The sequence below is a fragment of the Diplotaxodon limnothrissa genome, linkage group LG2, assembly GCF_057381915.1.
Source record: "Diplotaxodon limnothrissa isolate DT_005_m linkage group LG2, D_limnothrissa_male_GT1.1, whole genome shotgun sequence".
Taxonomy (NCBI): Eukaryota; Metazoa; Chordata; class Actinopteri; order Cichliformes; family Cichlidae; genus Diplotaxodon; species Diplotaxodon limnothrissa.
The window spans coordinates 28622852-28650435 of record NC_140597.1 but is presented as its reverse complement, the minus strand read 5'-3'; the positions used below and the strand labels follow the sequence as shown (position 1 = coordinate 28650435).

General features: G+C 43.4%; 2 protein-coding genes across 2 annotated transcripts; both read left to right on the top strand.

The window, feature by feature from the left end:
- The first annotated feature begins 97 nt into the window (after positions 1 to 97).
- On the top strand, positions 98 to 5507 carry nsdhl (NAD(P) dependent 3-beta-hydroxysteroid dehydrogenase NSDHL). Its single transcript, XM_085369990.1, has 7 exons — positions 98 to 273; positions 368 to 529; positions 782 to 928; positions 1030 to 1158; positions 2791 to 2933; positions 4520 to 4622; positions 4721 to 5507. The coding sequence occupies exons 1-7, from the start codon at positions 253 to 255 to the stop codon at positions 5051 to 5053; spliced, it is 1038 nt and encodes a 345-aa protein (XP_085226116.1). The 5' UTR covers positions 98 to 252; the 3' UTR covers positions 5054 to 5507.
- A 2823-nt stretch (positions 5508 to 8330) lies between these two features.
- Positions 8331 to 27053, top strand: znf185 (zinc finger protein 185 with LIM domain). Its single transcript, XM_085364298.1, has 32 exons — positions 8331 to 8479; positions 9372 to 9435; positions 9728 to 9845; positions 9947 to 10054; positions 10142 to 10168; positions 10453 to 10509; positions 10588 to 10635; positions 10729 to 10800; positions 10878 to 10958; positions 11145 to 11204; positions 11312 to 11434; positions 11511 to 14312; positions 15033 to 15098; positions 15223 to 15297; positions 15557 to 15631; positions 15854 to 15928; positions 16088 to 16168; positions 16487 to 16546; positions 16947 to 17015; positions 17388 to 17438; positions 17546 to 17590; positions 18197 to 18262; positions 18469 to 18522; positions 18646 to 18714; positions 19012 to 19146; positions 19412 to 19453; positions 19781 to 19816; positions 20532 to 20603; positions 21926 to 21988; positions 22105 to 22167; positions 26261 to 26375; positions 26548 to 27053. The coding sequence occupies exons 2-32, from the start codon at positions 9426 to 9428 to the stop codon at positions 26641 to 26643; spliced, it is 4914 nt and encodes a 1637-aa protein (XP_085220424.1). The 5' UTR covers positions 8331 to 8479; positions 9372 to 9425; the 3' UTR covers positions 26644 to 27053.
- Positions 27054 to 27584: the final 531 nt, after the last annotated feature.

The following is a 27584-nucleotide window of genomic DNA, read 5'->3' as shown; positions in this document are numbered from 1 at the left end:
CAGCTTCGTGACTTGACCAATGAGAGAGCGGTTCTCTCTCAGCTGATTGAACATTTCAGGTGGGTCGTGCGCGGTTTCCTTGGGCTCGGGTATATGACACAGGAAACAGTGTCGCATGCTTCTTGTACGAAAAGTCGTCACATTTATCTTGTCTGCGCTGAGCATCGATTTTCTCCACGCAAAACTTTTTCCCACGCTGCCTGAGACCCACCACGGTTTACTTACGTGTTGGTCACTTCTCATTGGTTTCCCATGGCTACACGTGTGCGACCGGTGAGTTAAAACATCATTATCAGCCCAGTTGTGCTTTGATATTTTATATTCACGTGTGCTTGTCAGTAATCGCCCCCCGCTTGTTTTGATACAGAGTAGTAAACGGTGTGCGGTCATCGGGGGGTCCGGTTTCTTGGGCAGACACCTGGTGGAGAAGCTGCTGGACCGAGGCTACTCTGTTTCTGTGTTTGACATCCGTCAGAGCTACGAGCTGCCCGGCGTCACCTTCTACCAGGGAGACCTGTGCGACAAACAAGTGAGGCTGCTCTTTCAGATCTCTGAGGGCTCAAAGGTCAAAAAAGAAAAAAAAAATGGCTAGACCACAAAATATTGGGTGATAATCGGGTTAAAAGGCCTTAAATTATTGCTTATCGGGTCAGTTTAAAGAGTAAAGATTTCTTTAAGTGCAATTTTCTAATTCATTCTTGCACCAGATAACAAAACTCCTTCCCCAGGACAAACAAATGCAAACCAAATTTCACCAGGTGTCTGCTTTGTTCTGCTCCAGGCTCTGCTGGCAGCTCTGAAGGATGTGTCCTTGGTCTTTCACTGTGCCTCTCCATCGCCTGCCAGTGACGACCGTGCTCTGTTTGAGAGGGTCAACATCCAGGGCACACAGACTGTTATCCAGACCTGTATAGAGTCTGGAGTACAGGTGAGAGAGAGCATTTAGGTGCCTAAAGTTCACTCTTTAGAGAATAAGAGAAGACAAAGTGTCTTTAATGTGCAGTTTTGTTTTGTTTTTTTCTTTGCCAGAGGTTGGTCCTGACCAGCAGTGCCAGCGTGGTGTTTGAGGGGACTGACGTTAAGAACGGGAGAGAGGATCTGCCGTATGCCAAGAAGCCCATTGACTACTACACAAAGACCAAAATTGAGCAGGAGAAGGTAGGCAGGAACGTAGGAGGGTGTATTCGAGTTTGTTGGTGTGACTGGCAAGGCCCTGTAGTTGGCACTGTAGCCCAAAGGCAAGAGAGAAATTTTTATTTGTTATTTTAAACCAAAATAGGAGTGAAATGAAGGCTCTAATTTCCACTTTTTGATGCAGTCAGTCATACATTTTAGAGAGAACAGGAGAAATAATAAACTCTTCATTTGCATTTCATTTGAATGCATTTACAAGTATAATTTAGCCTCTTGTTTTCTATTGTCACATTTTTAAGCCTCATCTAGACTGTTTGTATCTGTACAGTTAGATACATAGAAAAAAAAACCCCTCATCTTGATAATGGCTGAACAGAACAGCTGGAGTAATTATGCAGATTATGGAGATGCAAATGTTATTAAATATATTAAAATAAAATGGATAATTTAAGACAAATATAACGGCATAAGGAAGAGAGAAAAACGAGAAACAAAGACCTCACAGTGGATTGTGCATGAATGCATAAATACACAGATTTGTGTATTGTTTCCAATCTGTAAACTGACTCATCTCAGCAATATTATGATGAATAGATCTTTTTTTGAATTCTCAACATATTATTTGTTCCATCTGACATATCTTCCTATCTTCATTACTCAGTTGTTATACAATGGAGGGCCACATTTGAGCCATCTAATAGTATACCTCTTTTTCCATCCATCTTCTTCCACTTATCCAATTCACGGTCACAGGGGGCTGGAGCCTATTCTAGCTGTCATAGGGCGAAAGGTGGGGTACACCCTGGACCGGCTGCCAATCTATCACAGGATTAACACCTGAAGACAGACAACCATTCACACCTACAGCCAGTTTAGAGTCACCAATAGGGCTTTGGAGCGTGTTGAACCTAACCTGCATGTCTTTGGACTGTGGGGGGGAAGCCAGACTACCCAGAGGAAGCCCATGCAAGCCCACAGGGAACTGTAGCTTGCCTCCACCAGTGTGTGAATGTGAATGAATAGTGGAATTGTTAAGCGCTTTGAGGGTCTCGAAAAGTGCTATATAAATGCAATCTATTATTTATTATTATTATTATTATTATTATTATTATTATTAACATGCGAACAAATAAAAATTCCTACTAGCCTACTTCTTTTGCTTTTAAATGCATATATACATGCACTCTCCACATGATCTTGTTGCATTATTTTGTTAAGATCCAATATTTAATCTGGTAACATTTTAACGTTCGAGTTAATGGTTTCTATATTAACGTAAGTTAGGTTAAAAACTGTTCTTGAACCATCAGAGCCAATTCAAAGAATTCAAATCTAGTCACCGCTAGAACAGCTGCCTTATGGAAAAACAGGTTTTTGGCTTGGGTGCACAGCCTATGATACCTGACATCTAAATGATGAGGTTCAAAAGCACATAGGCTAAATTTGTTTTTTTTTTTTAATGCGTATTAGTGCAGAGAGAGTCCAAATGTTACATTTATTTCCCTCCAAATTTTTATTCCTTAATTCTTGTTTCTTGTCCATTTGCTATTCTGTGGGTTGTCTGAGAAAAGTGAGGCCTGTAGGGGCTTAGAGCTGAAGTCTGGAAGTTGCAGACACTCTTTTGCAGCTGTATCCTATTCTGTTTTTTGTGTTTAGCTGGTCCTCAAGGCTTGTGACAAGCAAAAGGGCTTCCTCACAGTTGCAATTCGGCCTCACGGCATCTTTGGTCCTCGAGATCCACAGCTGGTTCCCATCCTGGTGGACACGGCTCGCAGGGGCAAAATGAAATTCATCATTGGGTGAGTCATAGCATTTTAAAAATTTAATAATCACTCACTTAATAGAAACAGCTTGAATATGATAAAACACAACTAACAAACTGATAAGACTAAATGATAATCAGTTCAGCAACAATCACTGCTGATGATCTGAAGGTCTGCTGATTTTAGTCCAATTCCTATGCTTCTTTGACGACATCAGTGCACGTGTGTCATAAGAGCTCAGAGTAAAGCCTGCGTCAGCAAAAAGACAAGAAAAACACCCCCCAATATATTTTTGAGGGAGCCAGCAGCTGCTGCATCTGCATGTACTGCCTTCAGCATAAAACACTGTGATGTGTTGTTTGTGGTGTGGAAGGCTAGACTCACAGCATTTGACAGAAAGTGACAACATGGAGTTGTAGGATTTGAAAGCGAGGCTTTCTTTGGTCTTGAGTGGGTTTTGATGGTGAAACAATACCGAGTTGAATCAAGGATTTTAGCATTCTCTTCTAATAAACAAGTTAAGTTATCAGTGAAGTATTGGTGTTTCTGAAATACGAAGCTGAAAGCAGCCTTGAGATAGTGGCTCAGCCCACACAGCCATGTGAAAAACAAAACAAACTTGAATTGCTTTCTGTATGACGTTATCAATCTCTCACATAAAAGTGGAGGAATTTTGGCCCACTCCTTTTTACAACATTGCTTCAGTTCATTGATGTTTACCCACAACTCTGTTTAAGGCCTTCTATGGTATTTCAGCCAGGAAGGGGTGTGGACTTTGACTGGTTCATTGCAACATACTGATTCTGTTCTTTTTCAGCCATTCAGCTGTGTTTGGGATCATTGTCCTGTTGCGTAACCCAGTTTTGCCAGAATTTTAGCTGTCAGATGAATGTTCTTACATTTGACTTTAGAATACTTTTCATGGTCGACTCGTTGACTGCAAGGTGTCCGGGTCCCGTGACTGCAAAACGAGCCAAAATCATGATTCCCTCCATTACCATGTTTATGCTGATATGATGTGTTTGGGTTTTGTCAAATGTGGCACTGTGTATTCTGGTCAAACATCTCAACTTTGGTTTGGTCCATCCAAAGGAAATTGTTCGAGAACTCTTGTGGTTTGTTCAGATGTAATTATGCCAACCTATGCTGTGCTGCCGTGTTCTTTTATGACAGAAGAGGCTTTCTCCTGGCAGTCCTTACAAATGGGCTGTACTTTTTCAGTTTTTTACGAATTGTACTGTCATGAACTTTAACTTTTAACACGCCAACTTACACATGTACAGTCTGAGATGTAGCTTTTGGGCAGTTTTCTGAATATTACTCAATCTGATCTTGGGGTGAATTTGCTGAGTTGTTCACTCCTGGGAGAATTGTGGCATTGTGTTACCACACACCTGACTGCTCAATGCCAATAAAGCGCTCAAACGTTTGCTTTCATAGCAGTGCTCGCACTTGCTGATGATCAACTGTTCATGTGATTAGCAGCATCTGACAACAGCTACTTAACATTGTAATTCCTATGAAAGCGTGCTACTACCACTAATTATCAGATCCTAGTACTTATTTTCAAAAAGGATGTCTTGATGGTTTTCAGTTAAATAATTAGTTTTTGTCTCCTTCAGTGATGGAACCAATCTGGTAGATTTCACCTTTGTGGAGAATGTAGTTCATGGACACATTCTGGCTGCTGAACGGCTGAGAGCAGACTCCCCCATATGTGGGAAGGTTAGTTAAAATAAAATCCACAGCAGTGGTGGCACCAAGTGGTTAACATGCTTTTCGATCAGTTAATTTACTTTAATTTTTCTCCATTTGTCTTCCAGCCATATCACATAACCAACGATGAGCCAATTCGCTTTTGGGACTTCATGTCTCAAGTATTGGTGGGTCTTGGATATCCTCCTCCCCGCTACCACCTGCCTTACAGTTTGGTGTACGGACTGGCGCTTCTCCTCTGGCTGCTGTCCGTACTATTGAGTCCTTTAATATCTTTCAAGCCAACTTTTACACCGATGAGAGTGGCTCTGGCTGGAACCCACCACTACTACAACTGTAAACGTGCCAAAGAAGACCTGGGCTACACACCGGTGGTCAGCCTGAAGGATGCGATTGCACGCACCGTAGAGAGCTATCCTCATCTCAGATGCGAGGCTTGACAGGTGGCTGGAATTAGAGACTGCTGAGACATGTAGAGCTCTGGGCATTTATACAATTAAACTCATAATGAGAATAATGTGATGCGGTAATACTAAATGGAAAATGATGGAAGTCACTAGTGATAGATAAACTTCACCATGTGAAGCATTTGTATGCCTTTTTTATTTTTCATGTAGCATTCCACCAGTAGATGGCAGCAGATGGTGCTGGTATTGGTGCCCTTATTGCAGTCTGATCATACACAAACTGCAGAGTACATCCACTCTTAATGCCAGTACAGTGATCACAGCTGATTTTTGTTGTCTTCTGTTCTTTGTACTTGTAAACACTGAGATGCTGCTCTTGAGTTTTCAAAATGCCTTTATACATTCCTCCACATGCTCTTGATAGAACATATATATATTTACATGTGTGTAATATATGATTATGTGAATGTTTGGCCTGGAACAGACGTTGCACAAGTTTCTGACATGCTGTTAAGTGAAATCTTCAGCGATACTGTAGACAGTCTTGTGCTTACATATTTGTTCCAACTGTCTGGGCAGAAAGTCCTTTGCTGATTAAACTTGACAATGCCCTCATGCACAACGTGAGGTTTTCTTAGGAAATGTTTTTCAGAGTTTGGAGTGAAAAGAACTTGAATGGCCTTCACAGAGCCCTGACTTCAACCCTGTCACATACCTCTGGGATAGCTTAACTGGCTGATTGTAAACCAGGTCTTATTGCCTAACATCAGTGGTTGACCTCGCTGATCATCTCGTAGCTGAAAGGGGACAAATCCCTGCAGTCAGGTTCCAGAAGTATGTGGAAAACTTTTCTAAGAGAATTGACTGCACCGTCACTGCAAACATGCCCACGCAAACAAGGCTCTCAGACGCATCCTTCAGCCATAAACCGATACAGAATTTCATTGAAACACTAATTGGTTAGAAATGCATCTGCAGTGTGGGACATTACAGAAAAAACAAGTCCTAACTTGTTTGGCGTCACGACAGAAATCAGGATTTTGACAGCCAATACATTTGGGTCTCTCTTTATTACACAATGTGTTGAAGCCAAGGGGATTTCTTTGTTGTTGTTTTTTTTTTTTTTTTGTAGTTGTGGTAGTTAGTGCAGGTTTATTATCTGCTCTTTGCTTACCTGGCAGCACTTTTACAAAGTTGCCCACACCTTGCCTGCAGGGCAGAGCCATCTGTTATTTTTATTTAGTCTCTGCAGTCTGCTATAACTCCAGACCTCCCCAAGGGGAACTACTGTTTAAACAACACTCTCACATCATTATGATATATATTTTTTTTTTACTTTTTTGGGACTGTTCATATTCCCTATGAATATCCAACCATTCATATGTCTTCATCCGGTTTGGGCTGGAACATCTCAGCTGTCATAGGGTGAGGGATGGGGAATGCACTGGACGTACCTGTTTGTTAAATGTCTAATAGAGTGATTCACACTTACACCTACAACCAATTTTAAATCACCATAGTGCTTAATGTGTAGGTCTTTGGACCTACATGGGAGGAAGCCGTAGTACCCACAGAGAATCCGCCAACTCCACACAGAAAGGTCATGGCCAGGCAGTGGATTCAAACCCAGGATCTTGTTCCTGCACAATGAGAGAACAAACCTCTGCTAACCTCTGTACCAAAATACTTCCTTGGGTCGGTATCTTGTGTTGTTGTCCACGGGGACGACATCCTGAGGAGAAAATTAGCAGAATGTGAGTGCACCATTTCTGATATAAGAGGAGAAATAAACGCAGCCACCAGTAGTGGTTTCAGTGCACAGGTAAATGCATGCACATCAGTCTAATAAAATTCTGATATGACATCATGTGAACTAGATTAACATCCACAGGTTCCAGTCACTCAGCTGTTAGGTGCTGGGTGTCATAAGCATGGCGTGTGCTTTGATGAGTCAGGGAGACTCTGTGTTATTCAAGCACTGTCATTAAAAACAATGATGGGCTGGGTAATACTAAAACACAGCTATAATCTTAATATTTACACATCCATCTCCTACATGGAAATGAGAAAGTTGAGATACCAATGAAGTCGTCGACACTGACGTGCTTCACTGCGTTAAATGCATTGGTTACATTACTTAAGTTTGTCTTTTCCCTGTTCAGCATTTCTGTCATTCCTTGTCTTAGTGTGGTGAGAATAAGGTGGGGGTTATGTTCAGATACTTTGCATTCTCATTTTAATTCTGAGCAGCAGCACCCTAATGATTCACTTGCTAGAGTCAGAGCCACTGGGCAAGGCCGTCTGACTGGTTTCTTCTACAAGGGAACAAGGGAGAGAGATCCAGGTGAATAATACACGTTAGCATTTACACTTGCAAGTGTGCTTGCCAGAGCGACACTTTGGCATTCAGAGTTGCCAATTTCCTCTTCCACCTACTTTCTGTGACGTGTTGTGAAAACCTATCTACACCCTTTCTGTGATTTTGAAACGGCCTCGTAAATATGTACACAGACTGTTTATGGGGTTTTTGTGCTTTTTCTAAGGCACGGTGTGGTTTCAGAAAGTTGAAACTGTGGCCAAATGCTCAGAAAGTGTTCTTTTGCCATTTGTAGGAGAAAAAAATTGCTCGACAATTGCAGGCACATCCTTGACTTTCTCTTACACAAACATGGATATAGTCGCTCGGATTGAGCAAACAGTTTGTTTACAATGGGCTTTCATTTGTTTTTCTTCCTAGGATATCCTGCGTATTGCAAAGCACAGGGTAATCCATAAATGACCTTTACCAGAGCTTATATAAGAAATTCAATGTTCACGCCAGCATTCATGATTTTTCCTTCACAGAAACACACGTGAAAGTATAAAACACCTTTGCTTTAAGAATAAAATTAAGAATGTTCCAAGCTTGTGTTCTATTTTTTCTGACGACCGCTGTTTCTCTTCATCATCTCGGCTCTGTGCTGTGTTCTTGTTCTTGTTTTAATGCTTGTGCTTCCTGGGCTGTCCTACCCAGTGAGCATGAGACGAGTGTTTCCCAAAGGAGATGTTGCTGTGTGTCACTTCGTTTATGTTTGCCATGCAGTGCACCTTGTCGTTGCCCCTATGCCTTGCTGGTTCTAAGCATTGATTGCCAGCCACCTGTGCGACAGGTATGTGCTTGCTGTCATCCATGAACAAAGCCCAGATGTAGTAAACAGAAATTAATTCTTAGCAACCTCTCTTACGCACACACACACACACACACACACGTAGATAGACAAACACACGCTGCTCCACCCCATATTTACCTCCCTTGACTGGCTGGGCTTGTTAGTGCTCACGCCTGTACCTGTTGGCTAATACGTCGGGCTGAGACACCTGTTAGACAGAGAAAGACTTTTCCTCTGTTCACACCAACCACACTCACTAGGACACAGATCCTCAACAAATCTTCCTGTGCTGGATATAAAGTGACAGCAGGTAGGAACTCTGGTGTTCACTTATTCATGACATGATATTTTGTGTATTTTAAAAGTGTCAGAGTGATCGGATTGGTTGGGTTATATAAACTGTTTGTTGAAAGTGTTCACTATGAGTGTCTGCCCTCTCATTTTCTGGATGTTTCTTTGCCATGATTGCTTCCTATCGTGCTCGGGGCTTGCTTTAAAATGCTATTGGCTTTTATTAATCATTTATCTCTTATAGACTGATGTGCTAAACCGAAGATAAATATGGTCTCTGAGCCCTCAGTTTGTTTTGTCACCAATATTCAGGAAAATCCTCAAGAGATATTGCGCCGACTTACTCCAAAGGGAATGAATTCACAGCCTAAGGAAGGACTTTTTTTAAAAAGTGATATTTGCATTCTGACTTTAACAATACTCCACAGTTTTGCATAAGCTCTACTCTGTGTCTACTTTCAGATAAGGGTACACTTGTGATTGTTTCATTAGTATTTTCCCCTTTCTACTGAAGTTCCCCTGAGGACGTAGGCTTGCCTCTGAGCAACTCGTTTCTGTTTTCTGATCCTAAATAGCTGGGGCTCAGTTCATTTGGAAATGAGCGAATAGAAAGCGATATTTGTGTAATCAGGTTAATCTTATGTGGGCCAGTTTATATTGTTACAGAGTGTCAGATACACAGAATGCCTATCTGCGTCCATTCATATTTGGTCAATCGCTGCATATTTTGGAAAGTGGACAGACAGGATCGTCTGCATGTTTTAAGGATGAAACTGAGGAATGTTTGACACAGCACATGTTTCTCAATGGGAGGGGACATAGTGTGGGAACAAAGTTGCAACTCGCTGCTCACATCATACGCCTAATTTTTACAAGATGCCAATCATCTCTCTGAATTATCTATAATTTAGTGGCCTGCAAAGAAAAGAGAAAAAAGAAGAGGGCGAGAACCCCGTGAAACAAGCATGTCAAAAGGTGAGCAGATTTTGATTTTAATGTGAGATGATGTGTTTCCTCCAATAAAAGCTGGGAGTATTATGCATCTGTGCCGGGCTCTTGGCTATAAATTCACTTATTACCCTGATTTAAGGCAAACTACAAGTGGTTGATGATATAGTGTCTTCTGGCTCAAAGGGGGACTGTATATCTTAGAAGCTATCAAGCAGACAATTACTAAGCTGTCATTATGATGCAGCATATAGTGTGTATCATATCTCAAATGTGAGCTTGTGTGCGGGTGTGTGATATGCACATGTTTGTATCTCAGAGGGAGACAGAGCGTCCGTGCTGCGTACCACCAAAGTCCGGACAAGGCTGAGGGGAGACGCCAGCTGGTTGCAACGCAGCAATGACTCTAAGGATGAAACGCAAGAGGAGAAACCATGGTAAACACCCCTGTTTAAGCACGATACCCATCATCCCGTTATCATCTACTCTGTCACATAGGAAATAAATGAAAATAAGATAAAACCAAATTCCATTGCAGGATAGCAGAAGTTAAAGCCAGCCGTCTGAGCGGAGCCCCTGCTGACACCAGTCCAGTGTCTTCGCCAACAAATTCTACTCCGCCACCAACCAAGTCTGACACGGAGAGGTAAACCCAGGTTTTTAATGTCATAGGCTTATCTGCAGTTCTTTGAAACATGACTGTGCTGATAACAAGTCTCTGTTTTGAGTTTAGGCAGCCAACATCCGGATACCTTATCAGGTAAGAGAAAGGCTTCTGATATTCTGAGCACCACCATCTGGGTTATAAAATACGTTTACCACAAAGCATATAAAAACATATATATTTATAAAACAGAGATTTTAGTCAGCCAAAGTGGAGTCTCAGTCACCATCACAGTGAACACTTAAAAAGAAACACACACACACACACACACACACACACACACACACACACACACACACACACACACACACACACACACACACACACAAACTGTATAAAGAAATAAGGGCTTGTTCAGGACTTTCTTTCTTTTTCTTCAGGGGTGTTTTCACTAAAGTGGACAAGCCTCCTCCATCCTCACCATCTAACGGCTTTAGGTAAGAGCAGCTGAACCACACAGCTTCGACAAGCAGTTTGACCTTTCCTCCATTACTTATTATCTGGTTTTATTGCAGCAAAACACCGCAATTCAACAAAAAGCCTTCAGAGACCTACAAGAAAATGTGAGCAAACGTAAATTCAGATTCCCAGTTTAACTGCTGGCAGCTGGATGAGAGTCTTTTCACAAGGTGCATGTTTGTGCTTCTGTTCCTCAGAGCCCCCCACACTGTGCGGTCTGCTGCAGAGAAACAGGAGGGCCAGCTTAGCCTCGAGGAGCTGGAGAAGCGGTAAGACTCTCCTTGCGTCCTGAAGTTAGACACCCGGGAAAGAGATTACATTAACATTATTCTGATTCATTCTGCAGGACGGAGAAAGCCAGTAATGTTCTGACGAAATCTGCAGCCAGGCAACGGTCTTACGTGCTTTCAGCTGCAAAGAAATACGAGTACGTATTTTCTCATGCCACTATTCTAATGCTTATCTTGAGATACAGCATGTTTCTGTAATGCTTTCATAAAAGAACAGTGCATATGTTTAAAACTTCCCATGCAGTGGGAAATTCTTTTTATTGACGTGCCTTGCTGAGCACTTACGGAGGCATTCACACAGGCTTTGTGTTCAAAACTCTAAGGTCTCAAGAAACGCCTGACACATCGCTCAGCAATAGCAGTCCAGCATTTGTGGCTACAAGGTAAGCCCTTTTTCCTAGAGGCAAAAAGAAAAGATATGTGAAATATGTGCTCTACACTTGCATGCATTTCTACTTGTGCCATCATGTGGTTGACTAAAAATGTGCAGGGTGGAGATTACTGATGATGATGAGCCTTCTGAGACTCCTGCACCTGCCAGCGCTGTGCTGCCATCCCCTGTTGTTCCTGTCACATCTGTTGCATCCAAGCCTGCGCCCGAACCTCAGAAAATGTAAATCCCGCACCATGTTTCTATTTCCAGTGCAACACGTGATTTGAGTTTGATTCATTATCTCTGTGGTTTACAGTGCTGACACCAGCACTAAGACAGCTGCTGCTGTGAGTGTTAATGAGCCGGTTGCTCCAAAGTTGGAGAAGAAGGCCACCCCAGAGCCTGCAAAAGAAGAGACCCCTCAAGTGTCTGTTACACAAGAACAGCCAACTTTTGACACCAAGGTGGCTGCTCCCCTCCCTGAACTAATCAAAGATTGTCTTCAAGTAGCCTCTAAAGAGCCACAACCCAAAGAGTCTGGGCAGACTAAAACGCCTCTGGTTGATCTTTCGCCACCATCAAAACCCCCAATATCATCTAATCAAAAGTCCCCTGAGTCGACCACTGCAACGTCTCCTGTCCCGACCTCCACTGTCACCAAGTCACCTGCACCTGTGTCCCCCGATGTGACTTCAACTCCTGAAAAATCAGATGTCAAAGTGTCTCCTGTCCCGACCTCCACTGTCACAACCTCCACTGTCCCGACCTCCACTGTCACCAAATCACCTGCACCTGTGTCCCCGGATGTGACTTCAACTCCTGAAAAATCAGATGTCAAAGTGTCTTCTGTCCCGACCTCCACTGTCCCGACCTCCACTGTCACCAAGTCACCTGCACCTGTGTCCCCTGATGTGTCTTCAACTCCTGACAAATCAGATGTCAAAGTGTCTCCTGTCCCGACCTCCACTGTCACCAAGTCACCTGCACCTGTGTCCCCGGATGTGACTTCAACTCCTGAAAAATCAGATGTCAAAGTGTCTCCTGTCCCGACCTCCACTGTCACCAAATCACCTGCACCTGTGTCCCCTGATGTGACTTCAACTCCTGAAAAATCAGATGTCAAAGTGTCTCCTGTCCCGACCTCCACTGTCCCGACCTCCACTGTCCCGACCTCCACTGTTCCGACCTCCACTGTCCCGACCTCCACTGTCACCAAGTCACCTGCACCTGTGTCCCCTGATGTGTCTTCAACTCCTGACAAATCAGATGTCAAAGTGTCTCCTGTCCCGACCTCCACTGTCACCAAGTCACCTGCACCTGTGTCCCCGGATGTGACTTCAACTCCTGAAAAATCAGATGTCAAAGTGTCTCCTGTCCCGACCTCCACTGTCACCAAATCACCTGCACCTGTGTCCCCTGATGTGACTTCAACTCCTGAAAAATCAGATGTCAAAGTGTCTCCTGTCCCGACCTCCACTGTCCCGACCTCCACTGTCCCGACCTCCACTGTTCCGACCTCCACTGTCCCGACCTCCACTGTCACCAAGTCACCTGCACCTGTGTTCCCGGATGTGACTTCGACTCCTGAAAAATCAGATGTCAAAGTGTCTCCTGTCCTGACCTCCACTGTTCCGACCTCCAATGTCCTGACCTCCACTGTCACCAAGTCACCTGCACCTGTGTCCCCTGATGTGACTTCAACTCCTGAAAAATCAGATGTCAACGTGTCTCCTGTCCCGACCTCCACTGTCCCGACCTCCACTGTCCCGACCTCCACCGTCCCGACCTCCACTGTCACCAAGTCACCTGCACCTATGTCCCCGGATGTGACTTCAACTCCTGAAAAATCAGATGTCAAAGTGTCTCCTGTCCCGACCTCCACTGTCCCAACCTCCACTGTCACCAAATCACCTGCACCTGTGTCCTCTGATGTGACTTCAACTCCTGAAAAATCAGATGTCAAAGTGTCTCCTGTCCCGACCTCCACTGTCCCGACCTCCACTGTCACCAAATCACCTGCACCTGTGTCCCCTGATGTGACTTCAACTCCTGAAAAATCGGATGTCAACGTGTCTCCTGTCCCAACCTCCACTGTCACCAAATCACCTGCACCTGTGTCCCCTGATGTGACTTCAACTCCTGAAAAATCGGATGTCAACGTGTCTCCTGTCCCGACCTCCACTGTCCCAACCTCCACTGTCACCAAGTCACCTGCACCTGTGTCCCCGGATGTGACTTCAACTCCTGAAAAATCAGATGTCAAAGTGTCTCCTGTCCCGACCTCCACTGTCCCAACCTCCACTGTCACCAAATCACCTGCACCTGTGTCCCCTGATGTGACTTCAACTCCTGAAAAATCAGATGTCAATGTGTCTCCTGTCCCGACCTCCACTGTCCCAACCTCCACTGTCACCAAATCACCTGCACCTGTGTCCCCTGATGTGACTTCAACTCCTGAAAAATCGGATGTCAACGTGTCTCCTGTCCCGACCTCCACTGTCCCAACCTCCACTGTCACCAAATCACCTGCACCTGTGTCCCCTGATGTGACTTCAACTCCTGAAAAATCGGATGTCAACGTGTCTCCTGTCCCGACCTCCACTGTCCCAACCTCCACTGTCACCAAGTCACCTGCACCTGTGTCCCCGGATGTGACTTCAACTCCTGAAAAATCAGATGTCAAAGTGTCTCCTGTCCCGACCTCCACTGTCCCAACCTCCACTGTCACCAAATCACCTGCACCCGTGTCCCCTGATGTGACTTCAACTCCTGAAAAATCGGATGTCAACGTGTCTCCTGTCCCGACCTCCACTGTCCCAACCTCCACTGTCACCAAATCACCTGCACCTGTGTCCCCTGATGTGACTTCAACTCCTGAAAAATTGGATGTCAAAGTGTCTCCTGTCCCGACCTCTACTGTCACCAAGTTGCCTGCTCCTGTGTCCCCTGATGTGGCTTCAACCCCTGAAAAATCAGATGTTAAAGTGTCCTCTGTCCCAACCTCCACTGTCACCAAGTCACCTGTCCCAGTGCCTGCTGTAACAGAATCTGGACTGAACACAAAACCTGAACCCAAAATGGAACCAGAGCCACAGACTAAATTGCCTCCAAAACCAAGGTCAGATTTCCATTCAGTCTTGGCACATTTTGTAGCATCAACAGGTGGAATGGAATAAACTCAGGTGTTATGTTACTAGCTCTTGAATGAATTTGCACTTTAATGTAACTGTGTTGATCTATAATTGCGCATAACAATTTATTTAAGCTTATATAACCTATTAACTTACTATTTGCTTTATATGGCATTTGGTTTGGTATTTTACAGACAAAGATCAACATAGTATAATTTTATTCAGTGGATTGTTAAAGATCACACTAAGAAACATTAGAAACGGAAGCTAAATTACTTCCACTTAGACCAGCTCCAAGAGTAAAATTCTCCTTGCACATTAATGTGTCCTTTCTAGTGCTCCAGTAATGTAGAGTACAGCAATAAAAACCTCACAGGGACCATTCATCTGCCTGGAGTAGTTTTACTTTGGAGTATTTAAAGCTGTTTTAGCTGGAAATATTTCTCCGGATGTAATTTTACTTTTATTTTCTTAAGTAAAAGCTCTTAATACTGCTTCTACCACTCCAGCAATATAACATAAAACTACCTACGTATATAATGAGCCTCGAGCATGATTTGTAAGCAAAGCTATGGTTGTTATGAAAATATGCTTTCAGTGGTTTAAGTGGTTTTCTTTGTTTAGGTGTGTTTGCTCTCATTCTTTCACATGTGTAATTCAAAGCTGCTCTGGAATGTGATGTGTTTGTTGTCCATCTTGTTTCACAGCTCCGCTGCTGACACGCTCCCTGCTCTGTCCAACACTCTGATTTCTTTCGACACCAGTTCATCCAGGTACTTCCAGAAGAGAAAGATGAAAGCCGGAGAAACCAGAAATGCAGTGACACATTAGTTCCCACAGCCTCAACAATATGCCATCTGATAATAAGAGCTTTTGTTTTTTTTTCTTTTTCCTCAGTAGCTTTAAGAATGATGAGGAAGCCCTGGCAAACCAAAAAGGAGACTCAGCGGACGATCACCCCACAGAGAACAGGTATAAAACCAACAACTTCCTCATTATTGTCATAGCAGTGTTGGCAAGAAAACTGATGAGGGCTAACTGCCACTGAGCTCACTTCAAAGTAATTACAAAATAATGCACATCTCATTTTCAGGCGCTCAAAAAGCCTGATACCAAGGGGTGTCTCTAATTATGCCTGATTAAGTGTGGCACTTAAACATTTGATATAGAGATATATGCTTTCTTGCCAAAGCAGGTGCACTAATATATCTTTTCCTCTCCTGTACTGCAGTGCTGAACAGAAGCCAGATTCAGAGCTCAACAACTGTGAACCAATAACAGACGATCTCCTGGGTTTCAGTGATGGGTTTGTTAAAAATACATTGTTACAATTGCGCAATTAAAAAGTTGTCACGGTGGCAAATATTTGAATAGCTCTCACAAGGTGGCACTGTTGGGCTTCTTATAATCTGCCCGTCCTTTACCTCAACTGGCCTGTTCTAGCTCTGAAATCTCCACTGAATCGTAAATCCCCCTTTGTTCATCAACTTCTCTGCTTCCTCTTCCTCTCCTCTTTCTACATCTGCAGTCCAGAGGAGCCAGCAGAACCTGTTCCCCCCAGCCCAGGACGCTGGAGTCAGGATCTGCTTGGTGGAATGGACAGGTAGAGGAAGAATTCTTTCTCCTAAGAAAAAAAAGAGTAAAAATAACTTCCTTGTCAGTAGCAAACCAAAATACCACCTCAGCTTACCTTTCCAGAGTTGGATGTAGAGTTTCAAGAGAACTCTCCCCCATATTTCAATTTTCTGTTTCATGTCTTTAGTAAGCCAAACCCAGTGAAGACCAGCGGCACTCTGGATCTTCTGGCAAATGATGTCATTGTAAGAGGCACAGAGGCACACAGGTGAGAAAGAGACAGACCGGCTTCTCCTCCCATCTCACCCTCCTTGCTTATGCATCCTTATTATTAATAAGATCCCGGCTTGCTGAGTTGAAAGACTTTGATAAACCCTCCTTCAGTTTGATCCACAAAGCAGGGCTCCGCTCCCGTTTGGCATTTTCTATTTTAACCTCCTGCTCCACGTTAAATAGAACCAAAGTCTCAAATTCCTGAAACGACTGACTTTGAAAGGGAAAGCCAGCTTTCATCTGCAGCACGACTGGAAATAGAAGGGAATGCTCTGTACTGATTAGTATTGCTGCTTTGTTTTGTCTCCACCAGCCTCAGCATGCAGCAAGAGGAGGAGAAGCAGACAGACAAGACAGCCAAAGAAACACAAAGGTAGCGGGAGATGACAGGCTGCTCTTAAACAATTATCTATCTATGCAGAACTGTTCCTTCCAAGAAATGCATTCCATACACACGGCTTGTAATGATTTATAACAAGTCTGCCTGCAGCTATGCTGCCAGCAAACCCCACAGAGACACAGAGTCACTATAAAGACCAAACTGTGATCATTACCTAAAAAAGCATGACAGCATACAAAGCTATAGTCTGTGCTTTATTCAGATGGTTTTTGTGATTGCTAAATAATTCAGTGCATCTTGAGCTTTACTAAAGGACAGACATTTTAAATAGTGTATGAGAACAACCACACTAACCTTTACTTGCCCTCTCTTCTCTTCCCATCATGCCATTCATCCGTACCGCCCTCCTTACTTCTATCTCACCGCTGTGCAGTGAAGAGGACAATGCGGATCCCTGGAGCTCACATGTGACAACAGTGACAACCGTAGTCACTAAATCAAGGTAGTTTATTTACTGTCACATGTCACATGCAAACCAGTGTGCTTAAAAATAGTAAATAATAACACACGGTTTCACTCCAGCTCGGTAATATAAATGACCGGGTTGGTGTAATTGTTCAAGGGTTAATCTTAGGTGAAGAAATCCTGAAGTCCGCAGATTTTGCTGTTCAGCAGTGGAATAGTGTTTCCATTTGTCAGCAACATCCTGATTCTGATTTTTATTGAGTTTTGCCCCACGTCCCTCCGTGTTTCTATTTACCATTCAAACTGCATTAAATCTTTCCATTATGAGTCAATGTGATCAGAATTCCTTTGACACAAGATGGGCAACGCTGACAATTGAGAGTGAAATCAGTGTGAAATTGTTTTTCAGCTCGGCTGATCCATTTGATCCATATCCGATAGGGACCACATCCCCTAACAGGTAATCATATTGGTTTGGAGCTATGACTGTTTTCCTGCAAGACAGATAGCATCTCAGCATGCATAATTCAGCAGTTTCTGATTATGAGACACTTTTCTCTATTCCAGCTCCTCTGACCTGCGCCAGCCCCTCTCTGATAGTTCCATCAACAGGTACGGGAATGATAATGCAAATTCCCTTTTTCGATACTGTAACCTCTGTTTGTGGCGCCGATGTTAGCACACGGTTTCCTCATTACTACAACTGCTTTAGTTTGTAAGCTAATGCGAGAATTGTTATTCATAATCAGTAGATGTGATGCAAGAAGCACCAGGAGTCTGGATCTATTGACATGCTCAAGCTGATTTACTTATTTGTTTTCTGTTTTAATTTTAATTTTAGTGCATTACCTGCTTTAATGGAAAAGAGCTCAGAAACAAAATAAGTTTGTTATTGCTTACATGTTTCAGCTTAAGAAAAATTAATATTGTGAGTATTGGGGACATTTTTAGCATTAGGGGGTTCTACAAAGTCCTCCACAATGAGTTTTTTATGCACCCATTCATACAGTTACACACCAATTACACTGGAACTGTGAGGAAAGGGAGATTGCCTGCCATTGGGAAATCTGTAGAAACGTTCTCTGGCACCTGAAACAAAGTTGCCCCTGAAATGATTCATTATAGGAAACTAAACTGCAAATGTAAGAAAAAGAACGAAAGAAAGAAATACTCGTGAGTGAGCCATGCTGATGGCTTTCTCTCTTGTGTGTCTGACAGTATGGGCAGTAATGCCTTGCGGTCCCTTGCAGATGACATCATCCCTTTCAACACTGACAAAACAAGGTATTGAACCAACTCGGCTGCATACTTCTGTGACGAATCTATGATTGAGAAATGGGAGTGGAAGGGAAAGTGCAGACCCACAGAAATCTTTTTCTCAAACCTTCCTGCTTGAGCGTTGTCTGATGTGCTTCATCTGTCACAATTCCCAAATCCTTTCCCCCTCTCCCTCTTGCTATCTCTCCCCACTTTGGCTGTTTTAACATCAGCACTCAGCGGTCATGGGAAACCAACACAGTCCAGGAGTCGAACACAGAGGAGAGGTGATGACATGCTTTGATGTACTTTTGCACCCCCACACTATACACTCTGTGCTTCATTCATCTACTTTCACCCATCCGTGTCCATTGCGTGTTAAAAGCCTTTCAATGTCTCTCCCCTCTCAGCCAAGAAGCGCAACCAGAAGCAGAAGGCCAAGCTGAAGATCAACAGACAGTCATCATGTTTGAGAGGAAGTAAGTGATCTTGGATATTGGCTCCTTTTTATTTCTGTAACCTCCTCCCTTTTCACCGCGGTGAAGTAGCGAGACTCTTGCAGCGCCTTGCTCACCGAGTCGGAAGACATTGTGCACTGGCGCTGATGAAAATAGGTCAGACATATATTTGTTACAACTTTCCCTCACAACTGAGGTAAACACCCCCCCCCCCCCCCCCCCACTCCCCCCTCTACCTTTTTTGTCTTTGGAAGAATAAACATCATGTGAACCGGCCATCTTCCAATGCTGCTATGTCTTTGTTTGTTTGTTTTCAAGGTCCCTTGAGAATGACTCTCCGTGGGACCGATGGACATCACCGACTGTCTATACCATCCCCACAGAAGAGGAGGAGGACGACGACGACGAAGAAGAAGAAGAGAAGCAAGAAGAGGAGCAGGGAAGGTATCTTCGGTATGGTTGAGCTCATTAAATGCACATTAAAGCACCTTTTGGAAACTATTTTAGTAGGATGTGATTATAGCACCTTAAAATTCAGTGGCTGTCAAGCATTTAATTGAAAGAAAGCTGAACACAAGATGAAACATCCTCCCGGCTCAGTCGGAGAATAATTAACTTTTTCAGCTTGTTCTTTTTTTTTTTCTTTTAAAACTTTAATATTGTCTTATCTTTACCTGTACAAACTCATTATAATGCAGGAATTTTGTCTCTTTTGTAGCACTGAGGATACACAAACGGTCACAACCATCACTACCATCAGGTAGGGAAAAGAGTTTTTTTGCGTATTGAGATTGAAAACTGTAGAGATTAGAAGGGCTCAGGTTAAGAGCATGAGAAGATGTATAAGTGGAGGTTACAATCACACTGCTTGGGAGGAGGGCCTCAGATCAGGCAGTGGTGCAGTACTATATAAAGCAGACCACAGCTGGTCAATAAACCGTGACCCTAGTGGAGCTGTGAGCCAGAAAGATCAGTTTCATACACATTTTTTTTAAAAATGCAGCGGTCTCGCTTACTGGATTGCGTCCAGCTTATTGACTGCTTCAGCCTACTATAAAAGTCTAACACTGTTTTCTTTACTTTCCAGGGAGATACGCAGTGAGCCTGAGCCCTCCATGGATCGGTAAGTTTATGATCTTGTAAAGTCAGACAGCGTAATGCAGAGGGTTATTTTCTCTCTCGTCTGTTGATTTTCTCACTTTCGTAACAACACTGGCTTGCCCTTTTTTTTCTTTTTAAATCCTTTCATGCCTCTAGAAATTTGAGCAATGGTGCGGTGTTGCATGAAACTTACATTTACCTGTTCTTCAACGAGTGGAATAAATGGTTATTTTATGAAATGTATCTAAAAACAAATGCACGCCATCGAATATTTAGCACGTGTGGGTTTGTGTTACGCTTTCACCTTCTGGATCTGCTTTTGTCTCTTTGTAACGCAGCCATTTTTAGTAGGCGTAACTGAAAATGGTTAGCAACTGAAAGTTATCCGTGAAAGTTACCCGTAACTCCATCATGACACCCGGTTAGACAGATTTCCATTTCAACTCTATTACTGAAGTTGAATGACAAGATCTGCTCTTCCATTGTCTTTCAATTTGCCCTCATTTCCTTCCCTCTAATTATCAGCCTCCAGATGTCAGAATAATGATGTGTATTAGAGATGTCCTTTTGTCAAATCACAGCCCGTTAACCAGCCTGTCATTAACAAGCAGTGGCAGAAGTGATTATCTCCTGGGCTGCATTTGACAGATGTGGGGTCTTTCTCTATAACCCATCACTGTAATGCCATCATTGAGTAAAAGATGAGACTAATGTTGCTGCACGTTGCATGTCTCCAGTTTTGATACCTATTCCAGGACCATAAGAGAAGAGGAGCAGAGAGTCAAAACCCCAGAACCTGAAACCAAAAAGTGAGTGACTGTACAAACTATAAATTTAATTTGGATTGACAGCATATGTAATTGTGGTCAAAATCCTGAATACACTCATGGCAGGTGTAAACGTCAAGATAATTTGGGGCTTTAAATTATTTCTTTGAACTGTTGAAAAGTATACATACACAGGCTCAGACATATGTACATACACGTCCACTAATATTTGGTTAAATGTTCCTTAGCCAGTTACACTCAGATGCTTTCGGTAGGCATGAACAATCTTCTGGAATAATTCTGGCTGGATATGTGACCGCTCTTCTTGAAAGAATTGGAGTTATTTTAAATTGTTTGCTACCAAGGACCCAGCTTTTAATCCTATTCCACAAATTTTCAATAGGACTGAGGTCAAGGCTTTGGGAAGCTTATTCCATAATATTAGCCTGCCTTATCCATTCAAAACCAGTTTTGATGTGTGTTTGGGATCATTGTCCTGTTGTAACAGCCAGTTGTGTCCACATTAAATCCATCTAGCTGTTGGTTGGATGTAAAGGTGAAGAATTTGGAGGTAGTCCTCCTTTATTATTCCAATCACTTTGTGCAGTGTACCAGTACCACTAGCAGCAAACCAGCCCAGAGCATGATGCTACCACCATCATGCTTGACAGTGTTCTTAGGTTTGAAAGCCTCACCTTTGACTCCTCCAAATATACCTCTCATCATTATGGCCAAATAACTCAATCTTTGTCTTGTCTGGCCATAAATCTTTTTCTCCTAAAAGCATTTGATCTGTCCATGAGGACAACCGCAAATTTCACTCAAGTTTGAAAATGTCGATTTTGGAGCAGGAGCAATTTGTGATAGTTTGAGTCTTCTTCTGGATTTTGGCAAAGTGGTGATTGAACTGATAAACCTGGAATCTGCGGTTGTTTAGAAATGGCTTCCAAAGACGCTCTCAACTTATGTGAATCTACAATTCTCCTTCTTGGAACAATGGAAAAGTCCAAGGAACTCAGTGAACATCTGAGTATTTGTCAGTCCAATGAGTATTATTAAAACAAATCCTTTTTATGCTGGCAAAGAGAAACTACCAGTCAGTCATGTTCACTAATGAGAAGTTAGCGAGCTTTGGCTTGTCAAGTTAAAAGGCATTGAAGCTTTAGGACTACTTATTAAAATCTTTATGTTGTGTATCCAATTTTTTTCAAGACATTAAAGATGTATGTCATGCAATCATTCCACCCTTGAAAAAAAAATCATCATGAAATTCATACCCATGATGAGTATATGCAAACCTCTGACCACAATTGTGTATATATTTTAGCTATGTGTATTAACCCACCTTTTGCCTCTCCTTTAAGGCAGTTTGTGTTTGTGAAGGAGTATGTCAATGCAACGCAGAACCCCAGAGACACGCTCAATAGGTGGGGCCAATAAATTATTTACAGTCAACTGCCATATTGATATAAAATACTGCTTTAAAAAACTGCAAGCACTGCCCTCATGATGATTTACTCATTGATCTTGTTTCCAATAGTAGGTCAGATTACCTGACTTCAAGCTCCACCAGCTATTCTTACAGCAGCCCATCTCTTTACTCCAGGTAATAACACAATCTGAGCTCTGCCTCTCTCTCAATACTTAAACTGCTTTCACTTCTTGCTCTTTAAATGGCAGTTCAGCTTTTCCCCCCACTAACGTCATTTAAACTGTATTCATGGGTTTCTCAAAACTCCTTCTTAATTACACTTCAAACCCTTTTAGCTGTGTAAGTTTAACCTGCTGCTACTGTGTCCATTTTCAGTTCTCACAGTTCAAGTACTTCAGCTGGAATCACTGTTTATAAATCTGAACATGTTTCAGGAATAAATCTTACAGAGCAACATTTTAGCCTATGGCAGGAAAATACTGCACATTCACTTTTGAACCAGACCTAGACGTCTCTCTATCAAAGTTTGAACTATATATACACAAATGTATGTGTGTGTATATATGTGTGTGTATATATATATATATATATATATATATATATATATATATATATTCGTCGCACCTTTCTGCAACGGCGACGAATAAGGTGCCTAAGAAATACAGCAAGCTGTCCATACCTGAGGCCTTGGAAACTGCCAAGCAAAGACTCACAGCCTTGGCCAGCCGCTTGAGGAGGTACACCAGAGAGCTAGAAGGCAGGAGAATAAACCAGCTGTTCTCCACAGAACCAGCAAAGGTGTACTCTCAGTGGCAAGGGAACAATAAGAGAACAGCACCACCAAGGCTGGAGACGGAGCAATACTGGAAGAGCATATGGGAGAAGGATGCAACCCATAACGGCAATGCTCAGTGGCTAGAGGATCTGAGGGCAGACCACAGCGACCTCCCTGAACAGGGTCCAGTAACCATCACAGTGGCAGATATCCAAGAAAGGGTCTCCAGTATGAAGAGTTGGACAGCACCAGGGCCCGACATGGTTCACGCCTACTGGCTGAAGAAGCTAACTGCACTCCACGAGCGTCTGGCAGCACAAATGAACCAGCTGCTAGTTAACGAGATACACCCGGAATGGCTAACTGAAGGCCGGACGGTCCTGATCCCCAAGGACCCCAAGAAGGGACCGGTCCCCTCCAACTACCGACCAATAACCTGCCTCAGTACTACATGGAAGCTCCTGTCAGGCATCATATCGGCTAAGATGAACAGGCACATGGGTCAATACATGAGCGGGACACAGAAAGGAATTGGCAAGAATACCAGAGGCGCAAAACACCAGCTACTGGTAGACAGAACAATCAGCCGAGACTGCAAGACCAGACTGACCAACCTGTGCACTGCCTGGATTGATTACAAGAAGGCCTATGACTCAATGCCCCACAGCTGGATACTGGAATGCCTAGAATTGTACAAGATCAATGGGACCCTAAGAGCCTTCATCAGGAACTCAATGGGGATGTGGCGTACAACACTAGAGGCCAACTCCAAGCCCATAGCACAAGTCACCATCAAGTGCGGGATCTACCAAGGAGATGCTCTGTCCCCACTGCTGTTCTGCATAGGCCTGAACCCCCTCAGTGAGATCATTAACAAGACTGGCTACGGATACCGACTACGGAACGGAGCAGTTGTCAGCCACCTCCTGTACATGGATGACATCAAGCTGTATGCCAAGAGTGAACGAGACATCGATTCACTGATCCACACTACCAGGCTATACAGCAATGACATTGGAATGTCGTTCGGACTGGAGAAGTGTAGTCGGATGGTAACAAAGAGAGGGAAGGTAGTCAGAACTGAGGGGATTGAACTACCAGAAGGCAACATTGCAGACATAGAGGACAGTTACAAGTACTTGGGGATCCCGCAGGCGAATGGGAACCATGAAGAGGCCGCTAGAAAAGCTGCAACCACCAAGTACCTGCAGAGGGTCAGGCAAGTCCTGAGGAGTCAGCTGAATGGTAAGAACAAGATCCGGGCCATCAACACGTACGCCCTGCCCGTGATCAGGTACCCTGCTGGGGTAATAGGCTGGCCAAAGGAGGAGATAGAAGCCACTGACATAAAGACAAGAAAGCTCCTTACCATGCATGGAGGGTTTCACCCCAAGTCCAGCACCCTGAGGCTGTACGCTAAGCGGAAGGAAGGGGGCCGGGGACTGGTGAGTGTCAGCACCACAGTCCAGGATGAGACAAGGAACATCCAAGAATACATTGGGAAGATGGCCCCAACTGACCGAGTGCTCAGTGAATACCTCAGGCAGCAGAAACCCAAGAAAGAGGAGGGAGACGAGGAACCAGCATGGAAGGACAGGCCCCTGCACGGTATGTACCACCGGCAGATAGAGGAGGTGGCTGATATCCAGAAATCCTACCAGTGGCTGGACAAAGCTGGACTGAAAGACAGCACAGAGGCACTAATCATGGCAGCACAAGAACAAGCTCTGAGCACAAGATCCATAGAGGCTGGGGTCTATCACACCAGGCAAGACCCCAGGTGCAGGCTGTGTAAAGATGCCCCAGAGACAATCCAGCACATAACAGCAGGGTGCAAGATGCTAGCAGGCAAGGCATACATGGAACGCCATAACCAAGTGGCCGGCATAGTGTACAGGAACATCTGTGCCGAGTATAACCTGGAAGTCCCGAGGTCAAAATGGGAGATGCCCCCAAGGGTGGTGGAGAATGACCGAGCTAAGATCCTGTGGGACTTCCAGATACAGACGGACAAAATGGTGGTGGCTAACCAACCGGACATAGTGGTGGTAGACAAACAGAAGAAGACGGCCGTAGTGATCGATGTAGCGGTTCCGAATGACAGCAATATCAGGAAGAAGGAACACGAGAAGCTGGAGAAATACCAAGGGCTCAGAGAAGAGCTCGAGAGGATGTGGAGGGTGAAGGTAACGGTGGTCCCCGTGGTAATCGGAGCACTAGGTGCGGTGACTCCCAAGATAGGCGAGTGGCTCCAGCAGATCCCGGGAACAACATCGGAGATCTCTGTCCAGAAGAGCGCAGTCCTGGGAACAGCTAAGATACTGCGCAGGACCCTCAAGCTCCCAGGCCTCTGGTAGAGGACCCGAGCTTGAAGGATAAACCGCCCGCAGGGGCGTGCTGGGTGTTTTTTTATATGTGTACACATACATACATACACTGGGCTAGGCTCCTGCCCCCCTGCAACTATGACAAGGATAAGCAGAGGAGAATAGATGGAGAATGATATTTAGGTATTTTTACTGCTGTCACATTAAGTCAAGTTGGCTTCAAACAGCATGCAAGGGCTAAAATGCTTGTTTGGCATTTTGGCTACATTTTATTTCCTGTATTCAAAATTGACAGTATTTTGATAGCCTGTTTGGCAGGTTGGAGCCATAAACTCTATTTTACAATTCTGGATACCTGCTAATAAGCTCTGACAAAAATAAAAGAGTATTAGAAATTCACCTAATTAAAAAACACAACAAATGAAAAACAACTTGAGCACAGGCTTCTTGGTTGGCTTGCTGTTTGGTACAATTAATCACAAAGCAAGCCATATTTTATCCAATTTTGGCAGACTAAAAAATGCTCCAAAAAACAGAGATTCTGTAGACACAGTTGAGAAATTCAGTGACATGAATCAGCTGAGATTCTGCTTCGAAGACAGATAGCAGTTATGACTGAGCACCTGCAGTTTTCAAGGAGATAAAAAAGAAACATTTTTTGTACCAGGTTGTAAACACGTTTTGTTTTTTTCCTTTTTATTATTTTAACATGTGAGTCTGTGGGGGTTGCCATGGTGCTTACATTTCACCTTCTTCTTTTAGTATCTCTATCGCAACTACTAGCATTTGTTTTACCGTTTACACTATTTGACATATTTCAGTTACATATTTCGAGTGCTGAGCATGTGTAGCCTCTTGGTTATCCCTACGGCACCTCCATAAACAAGACTATTCCCTAAACGCGTTTTAAAGCCGCAACCACAGCTATAAGCCGCAGCTCTTTCTCCCCCACTTTGTTATTTCCGCTACTGACAAAACTAGATACGTGCAAGCAGAAGGGCAGAAATTCCACCAAGCCTGCTCATTAAGAGGCTGAGCAAGGATTATTTACACTTATTAATTTCCCTCACATAGGACTCCAAATATCTTGTTATTCAACCAGACTGAGCTTCAGTGCACTGTACCTGTTCCTGATTCAGTGATCAACTTATCTTTTCTCAATCAGCTACTCCAGGATCCCACCGTCATCTACCTGTACATACTGCGGAGAGCAGGTGGGAAATGATGCCAAGATTACCATTGAGCACCTCAACATCAACTGCCATCCTTCCTGCTTCAAGGTAATTTAGTCAGATACAATGAATAATTTTTTTCCTAAATAATAATAATCATATTTGTTGTTATTGCCAGTCCAGGCAAGTTTAACCAGATAATTACGTTTTTGTGGCTCAAATCGTTTTCCTGCAAACATTTCTCATCAAGGCGTTATCACGTGGTTTTCTTATCTTTCAGTGTGATATGTGTAAGAAACCCATGGGAGACCTTCTCCACAGTATGTTCCTGCACGGTGGGAAAGTCCACTGCGAGACCTGCTACAGGGCCATCTGATCATCAAGAGCTTCGCAGACCACCTCTCTCTCTCCTTTCTGTCATGTTAATTCGCGCACAAAGTGAGAACTGCTCTTTTTTTCAAAGTTTGCACTGCATTTGTTTGAACTCCTGATTAATGTAGCTTAAAGTGACCGGCGAGTATGATTTCTTAAACTTGATAATGACATATTTTAAAACCTTGCGTTGTGTTTTGATGGTGGTGAAAGCTTTATCTGCTTCGGTTTACTATGAAGGATACGTCTGTCCAACATCACACACGGATGTGAACAGATTAATACTGGTGAGAGGGATACAAGAATTTAGCAACAATAGGAAATTAAAAAAAAAAAGAACTTGGTTACAAAATGTTTACTTAATTTTTGCTCTTCTTGATACAAAATAGTGTTTGCATGTATGATGCTTTGTTAGCAAAATAAAACAATTTCTATAATCCTGGTGTATCCATGTCATATAAAAGTAGTTTGCTACCAGATACATGAGTCAAGAGTGTTTCAGAAAAGAATGATTGGTAGTTATTGCACATGATCCTAAATGATGTAACAGAAAATTGTCAGACAAGGTGATACTCTAACATAAAAATCAGAGTTTTTCCAAGCTGAGCTGATCCTGAGAACTCTGGTAACATCCCAATGCGAGGTTGTACTAAATTTACATTTGCACCTCTCCTCTGCTTGGCAAAATAATATTTTCCTTGCATAGTCACAATAGCTTTGCATCTAAATGGGATTTTAGCTAATAGCCATCAGCTACCTGCTGAGTAACTGTAAAGAAGCTGATGCAGTCATTTGGCTACCGTCTTGATGGTCTTCACACACAGTTAGGCAGAGCTCCCACGGTACAGAGGACAAGTCTTTGGCTCTGCCCCAGTCTAATGAAAAGGCGCATCCCATGAGAGTGTGCCCATTTGGGACAATGGTCCTCCAAGTAGTTAATACTAA

Coding starts and splice junctions, on each gene's coding strand:
- nsdhl (XM_085369990.1), top strand. CDS start 253: ATGGCTACACGTGTGCGACCG. Junction 530..781: donor GAGACCTGTGCGACAAACAA/GTGAGGCTGCTC, acceptor GTTCTGCTCCAG/GCTCTGCTGGCAGCTCTGAA. Junction 4,623..4,720: donor ACTCCCCCATATGTGGGAAG/GTTAGTTAAAAT, acceptor TTTGTCTTCCAG/CCATATCACATAACCAACGA.
- znf185 (XM_085364298.1), top strand. Junction 18,523..18,645: donor GAGTCGAACACAGAGGAGAG/GTGATGACATGC, acceptor CTCCCCTCTCAG/CCAAGAAGCGCAACCAGAAG. Junction 26,376..26,547: donor GCCATCCTTCCTGCTTCAAG/GTAATTTAGTCA, acceptor CTTATCTTTCAG/TGTGATATGTGTAAGAAACC.